Raw genomic sequence first — 10,398 nt, forward strand, 5'->3', positions numbered from 1 at the left:
CTGTCGTCAGCTATTACTGATGACACACATAATACATCATGGTCTCATAGAATTTTTAAAACAGCAATCAAGGAAAGTTGGGTGTGACACTGTGAATGCTTTAGATCAGATTAAGTATAACCACGGTTATTAGAAATGGGTATAAAAATTCAGTAAATTGGTTAATTTCACTAATTGTATTGAGGCAGATTTTTAACAAGGGGAAGCCATAGAATTCTGACTTTGTAAATTACTATTGTATCTGTAATAATAGCTGACATGCGGCTTCGTAGTTGTGCTTTTCTTCTCCACGCACTGCTCACAGATCCATGTGAAATGTGTTCAGACCGGCAGGCTCAGTGGGGGAGATGATGGCGCCGTCCTCCGGGGGTGAATTTTCGGATGCCTGGCCACTCATGCAGAGTCCCGTCTGCAGTGACAGCCTCTTCTTCTGTGACTCTTCTCCTGAACTCACCAGAGAAGGTATCGATGCTCTCAACCCAGAAAATAAACACCCACCAGCACTGGATTCAGACAATCATCAGGATTTGGTTGGTGGAGCTGCTCCAGCGCAGACCCGCTCTGAAAACATAACAGAAACTGCTGCTTTCTCAAGACATCACAGTGCGCCGGGAGAAGCAGCGCTGCCTCCGGACCCACTGAGCACCTGGCGCCAGCGAGGCCCAGAGAGTGACGATGGAGTCAGTCTAACCACCCACACTCCCCTCCAGGTAAGGTGCCGGCTGGTCCTGGGTGCACCCGGCACTGGTTTACCGCAGACCTTCAAGAATGGACACGCTCTCTTCCCACCCTTAGAATCTGGGGAAACTTGATGAAAAGGTTCTTCGTCTTCTGTACTTTCATGGTTCAAGAAGGTATATTTTTAAGTAGATTTGCAGTCTTTCTCTCTTTAAAAAAAAAAAACTAACTGGGCTGACACATGAGGCCGTCTTTTGTAATCCAACTCCCTAGCATGGTGACGCCTGCCTCCTTCTCTGACAGAGACAGACAAGTTATTGGAGCATCTTGCAAACAACTCCTAATCTCCATTTTCCCCTGTGATATTCTTGTGTCCTGTAATTAAATGCATTTTGTTCACCATCAGGTTACTTAAAATTTAGGTCTCCTACATCATTCCTTTCCTTCCTCTTCTACTGTTATCTGCTGGGTCACTCTGCTTTGACTGACTGATCAGTTTGTGACTTGTGTCTATGAACCTGGGACCAAACGGGGCATAAGAACCTTCCAGACAGAATGGCCCCAATCAGAGCCAGGGGAGGTGGTGGAATGCAAGGAGTTAAGGGCTTGCTGACCTGCTGCAAACTGAAGGTGCCAGAGCTCTCAGGGACCCCTGGGCACCATCTCTTTCCTCTCCAGATGAGGGTACGGCCATGAGAACCAGAAGAGCAACTTGTTCATAAATATTTCCTTAAATGTCAGCACATATACTGTTAGTGTAAGTTCTCGTGGAAGAACAAGGTCAGCCTTGAGTATAAAAGCCCAGAGTCTCAGCAGTAAGTAAGCTCACAGGTCCCTCAAGGCCCTGCCCGGCACAGACCATGGTGCTCTACCTGCTGCTCCAGTTCAGGGACTTAGTGGTGGTGGTGAGCTCAGAAAAGTGCCCTGAACCATTTCGCATGAACACCTGCCCTGAGGGGGCTTCACTTTCATCGGATTTTAGATCCTTAGCTGATTGAACCAGAAATTGAATCTGAAGTACAGGTGTGTATATGTTCTTTTCAGATCAATACATAATGTATATTATGTATCTATCTAAATCTGCAGTACTTTCTTTTTAGCTACCAAAAATATTCCATAGAGAATTCTATCAGAAAAATATTTTGTGAATTTTTTTCTCAAGAATAGGGAAAGAGAGAAGAGATGAGGTAAGTGAATGGAGGAAAGACAAGTGAATTAGGCAGTTATAAAACATAAAATATGTCTCACTGAGCTCACCTGGTAGCAAAGAAAGAGTGTTTACTAATCTTGTTCCCTGGAGAACAATTTTAATTTAATTTTTTATAACTTCAGACTGTTTTATAATAACAAGAAGCAAAGATTAAAAATTAGCTGGTTGAGCTAAGTCTGAAGGATGGACTGTGCCCAGTGAAACTGAGGGACTGAGAAAGCCCAGCAGCCCAGAGCAGGTGACAGTCCTGCACAGCAGCAGGAGGGAGAAAATGCAGACCACAGGATGCAGGCAACTCCCATTCCTTCAGCAAGTAATCCCAGAAGAGCATTTGGCTGCTTTGCTAATACCTTCTCTGAAATGAAAGTCCTACGACTCTGACAATCAAGTCTGGGTCACGTTTTCAGTCCACAGATGCTGTAGTTCCTTTTATATCAAGTCACCAACAGTTGATTTTGATGACTGCTCTGTATCTTTCCTCAATGTGAGACTGCAATTTGTAATGAATGATGCATGTGTTTCCAAAAATAGTATTTTACATGCCAGTTTTCTTGTAGGTGGTTTAAGACCACTCAGTGTCTGATGATGATATTCATAGTTCAGAATAAAGCCAATAGGTATGACAGCTTTCTTGGGTCTATATGACTCAATTTTAATCAAACGTATTTCAGCTTCAGTGATTGAAATGTAATCAGATTAATTTAATCTTAATTAAATCAATTAATGAAACCCCTTCCAAAATGGAACAGAACTGAGATATTTGGAACATCATTTGCTGAGATATCTGAGCGAAAGAAGACAGCCTATTTACTTCAAGAAAAAGCTTTTTTTTAACTTTTTTTATTGTATAATATAACATATATACAAAGCAAAGAAAAAAGCAATAGTTTTCAAAGCACTCTTAAGTAAGCAGTTACAAGATATATCTCAGAGTTGGTTGTTTTTTAATCCAACATTTTCAATTTCAATCTGAAAAAATGGAAAGAACGTTAGAAAAGATCTGAGAAGACCTGGATTCTAGTTCCTGAATCTTATGAAATCTCTGCTTCCTTATCTGCAAAATGAATATAATTTGCCTGCCATAGTAGGTTAATGTGGTTATTACTGTCATGTCAATTGACTGGCATATTTGATAAAATTATCTCCTATTATCAAGAGTACTCCAGAAGCTCTCATTTCTAGGAACTCTCCTTGACCTAGGAAAAAACTAAGTCTTATCTGATATGTTACCAATGCCAAATGAGTGGTGAGTTAATGAAGGTTTACTGCAGACAACAATTATGGTTTTACTCATTTACAATGATGTGCAGTTGGCCGATGCCTTGTCACCTCCCAAAGTGAGGTCAGTGCCCTTTTTGTCAAGGACAAGCCTACCAGGCCCCACTTTACTGAGGATAGTTGCCCCATGAAGACTGCCAGTGTTCCAGTAAAATCGCTGTAAAAAAAAATCTCATTCATAAACTGTTTCTAAACTTTTACCAGTCATTTAATGGAATTTAAAATTCGAAGACTATTGGCATTTAAGAATGCATGATTCATTATTCACCTTTGCTCTATGAAAAGGGGGATTAAAGAATCCTAAAATATTTACCTACAAATGCTTTACAGCAGCACATAAAAAAGCTTGAAATAGGATACTTTGCATGAGGTTGATGTTTGCTTTGGGTTTTAACATCATCTTTTAAGACTATTTGCAATATTGGGTGACTTTGAGTTGTTATGAAAACCTTTATTTTATTCTCGGAGTACAGGGCTACCTGGATATTTGAATGCTGTTGAATGAGCTTCTTGTCCATATGTTATGAAATTCACGTATGCTACTAGTAAAAGTTATGCACGATCATTTTCTTTTTACAAATGTAATTTAACAGCCTCGATTTTTAGGCATTATTTCTAAAGCTTTCTTTCTGTTGACATTTTAGGAGGCTTAAAGGACTGCCTTCTTTCTGCAATAGAAGTGTTTGTATGGAACCCAAAGGGCACTCCTCTAGGGCTTATGGACAGGACCTGGTCTGGACCTTGCATGACTTCTGGGGACAAAAGCCTGAACCGAATCGGCAGCATTTTTTAGCCTTTCCACCAGTTACATTTGAGCCAGGCCAGCTGTAAACTGAAACCTCAAGGAATAATGAGAAAAGACTCCAGACAGATTCATGATACTTTACATCTTTCCTAAACAAGAAATTTCTATGCTACAAGAGTGATTTCAAAGCGTGATGGCTTGAGTTTGCAGTCTAGAAGATTATGGACACATAACAAGAAACAAATGCATTTGTGTTTATATTCATGTTGAATGTGGTTTTACAAGACTGAAGACCCAGAGCATAAATTTTCATTTACATTTTCTTTTCAGAAAGAATTTCATATAGCCGATTATCTTACTCAAAGCAGAAATCCTGTTACCTGCCTTAGTTCTTATGTTGAATGAGTTCAAAAGTGAGTGTTTCTGTTTGATGAAGGCCACTTTTCCATCATCTAAGCTGAATAGTTTAGGTGGCTAGAAGTGACTTTAGACTGTCTGCCTAAATCTAGGGCTTGTTAGAGGAGGTTAACTGACCTGAAGAGAAATCATAGAAGAATGCCTTTTGCAGGAACTACATTTCTAACCTTGGCCTTCGATCACAAACAGGGTCTGAGTTAGGGAGCATGGTCAGGGAAGGGCAGCCAATCAGTCATCTTGAACTAAAAACCACTTAATGCTCAGATCCTACTAACAGCTGAGACTTGTTTGCAAGGATTAGCGTATCTGGGTGAAAATTAGTTGATATGGAGGCATTTATTACATCTCTCCCTGTAACTGAGCTTAGAAACTCCAGAATTTCTCTTTCATAAAAAGATGGTGTTCATAAAGATAATTATATTTTCTTTGCCTTGTAGCTTATACTAAAGGCTTTAGAAATTATAATGTATCAGGTTCCCCTATTACTGAAGTACAACATAGGTGAGCACCCTGTAATGAAATTGCCCTACGTTTTGGGACCAGAGGAAAAGGCACAGTTTGTAGGCAGTGTTGAGGTGAAGAGTCTGTGATTGCACTTGGACCGACGGGTGCTAAGTGTTCCCTGCAGCCTTGTAAACTTGGCTAACACAGTAATCTCCCAACTGAGCCACCCTGCAGTGGGTTTAAGAGCAGGGGCCTTGCTCCCTACCACCTTGGTGCTTGTCTCTAGGGCTAAGAAAGAAATGAAGCCAGTTCAGTCAGGAAGCAGGGGATGGCGCATTTGCTCGTAATCTTTATGCCCAGGAGAGGGATTAAGTTAGTGAGATCTTTTTTTTCCCTGCTTGAACCTATGTGATCAGAGCTGACCTTTGTCTTTTAACTGTTTACTATTAGCTCTTTCACATAGGCCCTATAAAAAAGTAGACTTGTAAATGTATGTTAGAGTGCACAAAGATTTATTGTTTAGGAATTACCCTTCCCAAACCAGTGTCTTGTACCTACCTGAACATCAAAAAATCTAACCATTCTAGGATATTCTTCTCTTCTCACTTATTACCCCGGGGTTTTCTTTCTTCACTAGGCATTAGTAAAATGTGACTGTTTCTCTGTGTCCCGATATGTGTGTATTAACTCAGTTGTGTTTGGGACTTCTGGTTACCTGAATCCCTTTCTTTGAATAGGAAATCAGTGAGTCTCATGGAAACCTGATCTTTCATGTCTGCCTGGTGAAAGCCATAGTTGGTTGAATTTTCCTATCTCTCTTTTTTTTTTTTTTTTAAGTATAAACTGATGAGAGTTACCAAATCTTAGGAGGACTGCCTTTAGGAAACTCATGCTAAATATTTAGGAATTGACCACATGATGCCTGTAGGAAAATGCAAGTAGAGTTTTCCCTGGATGACTTGACTGTAGTTCACATGTGTGCACTATTGTTTGCAATCTGATCATTTTTGTTATGACAAAGGGATGATCAAAGTATGCCAGGGTTGTATTCCTTTGTGTGACCTGAATATATTTTCCATATGTAGAGACTGTAACTTCAAAGACAAACATGTGCTGGAAAAGCTAGATTGATGGGAATGAGACTTTGGCCAAAAGTCTTGAAACATCACTTTTGATCACTGGAGAATTTCATTTGGTACTACATTAGGAAAATCCTGGGTTATTTTTATCAAGAGGGAAGACATTTTACCACACATACCATAGAAACATACAGTAATGCTTTCGTCTATACTCTTTATAAACACTTGTGAAAAAAATTCAGCTTTCCTTTCCCGTTGTGATATGCTATAGCACTCAGTAAGCTAAGCTGCTGGGGTGCCTGTGCCAGCAGATCACATCAGATGAGGTGGCTGAGTGCATGTGCTCCCTGTGGCTTCTTAATACTATAGCAGCTTGGCGACAACAAAGAGACAAGGATTTGGAGAGCAACCAAGTAGAGACATGGGTTTGGTAATCTTTGTGAATATGGAATATATTTTTTAAATATAGATTTTTCTACTTTGGATAAAGTGTTACTGTTGATATTACCTGGTTTAAGCACTATTGTCTGTGCTAGTAAAAAAAAAATGGAAAAAGAAAAGGAAAAAAAATCCATCATGGCTTTAGAGTAGTCAGCTTGAGTCAATATTTAGATTTCATCATTACAATGTTGCTTACTGGATTTTTTTTTAATCTGTAAATTATCGTTTCTTTACACAAATAGTTTTGTAATGCCTTTTTAAAAATTTGTGAATAAAAGTGTTATCTGGTATCTTTCTTTATGTGTCCAGTGAAAAAATGATTGATTGTGTTGCCTAACTGTTTAGTTACAGTTAGGTTTTCCCTTCTTTCCAGGAGGCAAGGGTGAGGGCTCACATAGTTCTGTTCCGTGTGCTAGAACTCTCCCTGGCCTCTCAAACGTTAGAGGCGGGTGTGGAATCCTCACCCTGGACTTGGCAATATTTCTCAGGCACGTCATGCTACTGAAAAATGCTCTGAGTTACTCACCTTGAGAAGTCTGGACTTTTTTGTTTCAGTCACTTTATGAGATGAAGAGGGAAGAATGCGTTCATTCTTTTTGAAAAGCCGGTGGCGTATTTCCTTGCAGAGGAGTGGACTAAGGAAAGGAGGAAAGAAAGAAGAAGAGAACTTCCACAGAGCAATGGAGTTTCCTTTTCCTTCCTAGCTTCCTACCTTCCTTTCAAGGGATTTCTTCCCTCCCTTCCTTGGCCTCAATAAAACTTGAAAGATATTGTTAGATTTTGAGAGAGGACTTTAAACTTCCTGGGGAAAAATCGGTGATTCTAAAGTGGCCATGGCATCCTCTCAGCTTTAGTCTGGTATTAAATGACTCCAATTCCGTGAGAGAAGAAACTTAACTTCTTTTCCCTGTTCCACACACACGGTACCCCACAGCAGCCATTCGGTTCAGATTTCACAGGGACTGGTCAAGCTCATGAATACCACAGAATAAATCCATCAGCTCTCCTAGAAAATAACTATAAACTTATGAGGCTCTAATGGGAATTCTGAATTATTACATAGTAAGATAGGCAACATATTTTCTTTATTATTACTATGATTAAGGTCTCTGTTCACAGTTGGCTACATGTCCTTCTGATCTTGCAAGTCCATTTTAATTTTTGAAAGTATGGTCTGATTTGATTTTTAACAAATTTGACACACAATACAGTCTGTTTATTGTCCAGTCACCTTAAAACTATGCAGTAGACTGAGAATTTCCAGAAATCTTCTATACTATCTAACGAATTTCAATAAAGCTTGGGAATGCGATTATAGAGATGTGATTACACTGACTCAAGTCAGCAATTCACAGTAATATTAGTTTTGTCACATTTCAGTCAAAAGAAGGTCATAAGGTTTCCTCTATAGAGATGGAGCAGGCCAGGGGTAGGTCATTTCAGAAACCGCCAGTGGCATTTGAATTACTGTGATTTATGGCTGCCTTCAAAATAGCCTCTCCAAAAGATTGAACTTAAAGAACTTACCAGCAAAATTGCTTGCCCTAGAACCATGGGTGGTATTCTAAAGCAGGTTTCAATTATTAGTCTATAAAAACAAAGAATTCTTTTATTAAATTTCTAATGACATTAGCCATTCTGACTTAAGACAAAGAAAAATTGCCCTTCTCTGCTAGGGGTTATATTTAACTAGCAGAACTATGCAGGGAAATTTTCCTTACCTAGGTTGATTATTTACAGTAAACAGAAGATGTACAAAACACTCCCCTGGCAATCTTTTAATAGCAGGTTAGGGGAGTAGGTCCCACGTTCTAACCCTAATCCCCACCTCCATGTATCAGCTATGACTTTGTTTCCCTTGAAGTCCCAAATGCCAGCCTAAATCTCTCAGAAGACCCATTCTAATAAGAGGCCGCTTCCCCTATCAACCCTTAATTTATCCATTCAACATACATTTATAGGGTACTCTGGAGTATTTAGTTTGTTCCAAATGCAATGCCACGGCTGAAGCAAATGCTGCGAAATAGGAGAGAAACCAACCTCTTAAGTATTTATTTTATTTATTTAAGTATAATTAAGACCCAATTTAAGTAAAATAGGATCTTACCTGCAAAGGCATAAATGCATATTCTTCTGTGACTTTCCGGGGAGGTGAGAAGAAGGTCCAGAGGGCACATGACATTCGAGCCTGGCCCACATCTGGGGGTGGCATATGAACAGGCCCAGCTTCATCTATGAATGGCCTAGCTGGAGCATAAGGAGCAGAGAAGGGAATAAACTCCAGCTTACCAAGGGTCTGGTACATCCTGCTAAGGAGTTTGAATGTAATCTTGTGGGGAATTTTCTTCCTTTGAAGCAAAAGAGTGACATGACATGAAAATGCTAAAGTCTACAGTCTTTCTGAAGCTTGGAAGTAGGTGAGTTAGACCTCTCTCCAGAAGCAGAGCAGCCCCAAATAACGTGGGAAAAAGTGGCTGCCCACATGGAAGCAAAAGCAGAAAGGTGGTCTCCTGTCTGGAGATACTGTAAGATCTTTTTTTTTTTTTAACTTTTTTTATTAATTAAAAAAAATTAACAAACAAAACATTTAGAAATCATTCCATTCTACATATACAATCAGTAATTCTTAATATCATCACATAGTTGCATATTCATCATTTCTTAGTACATTTGCATCGATTTAGAAAAAGAAATAAAAAGACAACAGAAAACGAAATAAAATGATAATAGAGAGAAAAAAAACTATACGTACCATACCCCTTACCCCTCACTTTCATTTACCGCTATTTCAAACTGAATTTATTTTAACATTTGTTCCCCCTATTATTTATTTTTATTCCATATGTTCTACTCTTCTGTTGATATAGTACCTAAAAGGAGCATCAGACATAAGGTTTTCACATTCACAGAGTCTCATCGTGAAAGCTATATCATTGTTCAATCATCATCAAGAAACATGGCTACTGGAACACAGCACTACATTTTCAGGCAGTTCCCTCCAGCCTCTCCACTACATCTTGAACAACAAGGTGATATCTACTTAATGCGTAAGAATAACCTCCAGGATAACCTCTCGACTCTGTTTGAAATCTCTCAGCCATTGACACGTTGCCTCATTTTACTCTTCCCCGTTTTGGTAGAGAAGGTTCTCTCAGTCTCTTAATGTTAATTCTCAGCTCATTCTAGGGTTTTCCTCAGTCCTTTGATGCTGAGTCTCAGCTCATTCCAGGATCTTTGTCCCACGTGGCCAGGAAGGTCCACACGCCTGGGAGTCATGTCCCACACAGAGAGGGGGAGGGTGGTGAGACTGCTCATCATATTGGCTGGAGAGAGAGGCCACATCTGAGCAACAAAAGAGGTTCTCTTGGGGGTGACTCTTAGGCCTAAATTTTAAGTAGACTTGACCTATCCTTTGTGGGGTTAAGTTTCATGTGAACAAACCCCAAGACTGTGGGCTCAGCCTATAGCTTTCGCTGTCCACACTGCTCGTGAGAATATCAAGAATTCAACTTGGGGAAGTTGAATTTCTCCCCACTCTCACCATTCCCCGAAGAGGGCTTGCAAATACTTTTCCACTCACTGATCAAATCACTCTGGGATTCATCAGGGCATCACTCTGGACAAACCAACAAAATCTCATGTGTTACCTGAGATTCCAAGTACTTACAACATTCAATCAAACTATCTACATGAGTTTATATTAGGAAATGCTCTAGTCAAAATCTAAATTTTGTAACAAATAAACATTTTTAGCTTTAGTCTCACACATAAGGTGACATTTTAAAGTATTAGTTATCATCTATTTTCAGCACCCTGCAATAATGACAATCCTTTGTTCTTCCTCATGCACAAACATTTTTAAAATTTGTACATTGTACATTTCACTATTGTTATACACTCTAGGCATTCCTAGATTATACCATCTCGATCTTTAACATCTATCTTTCTTTCTGATTTCATTTATGTCCCCAGCCCTCCACCCTCTATCATTTTCACATGCACCTTCATTCAGTGTTTTAACATAATTACATTACAGTTAGGTAGTATTGTGCTGTCCATTTCTGAGTTTTTGTATCCAGTCCTGTTGCACAGTCTGTATCCCTTCA

General features: G+C 39.4%; 1 protein-coding gene and 1 long non-coding RNA gene across 6 annotated transcripts in view; one reads left to right on the forward strand and one right to left on the reverse strand.

The window, feature by feature from the left end:
* Nucleotides 1-6,587, forward strand: part of TNFRSF19 (TNF receptor superfamily member 19) — a 71,012-nt gene extending 64,425 nt beyond the window's left edge. For 4 of the 5 annotated variants that reach the window (XM_077158846.1, XM_077158844.1, XM_077158847.1 and 1 more), the window contains exon 9: nucleotides 326-3,789. In XM_077158846.1, coding sequence (XP_077014961.1) covers nucleotides 326-812 — 487 coding nt within the window. In that variant the 3' untranslated portion in view covers nucleotides 813-3,789. Of the gene's footprint in view, nucleotides 1-325; nucleotides 3,790-3,810 lie in introns of those variants that run through there. The other variant, XM_077158848.1, reaches the window with a different exon arrangement.
* A 231-nt stretch (nucleotides 6,588-6,818) lies between these two features.
* Nucleotides 6,819-8,376, reverse strand: LOC143681647 (uncharacterized). Its single transcript, XR_013174765.1, has 3 exons — nucleotides 8,246-8,376; nucleotides 7,820-7,880; nucleotides 6,819-6,927 (listed from the first exon to the last, which is right to left on the reverse strand). It is a non-coding gene; the product is annotated as an uncharacterized LOC143681647 (long non-coding RNA).
* Between the last annotated feature and the right edge of the window lie 2,022 nt (nucleotides 8,377-10,398).

This window comes from Tamandua tetradactyla, chromosome 4, assembly GCF_023851605.1.
Source record: "Tamandua tetradactyla isolate mTamTet1 chromosome 4, mTamTet1.pri, whole genome shotgun sequence".
Lineage (NCBI taxonomy): Eukaryota > Metazoa > Chordata > Mammalia > Pilosa > Myrmecophagidae > Tamandua > Tamandua tetradactyla.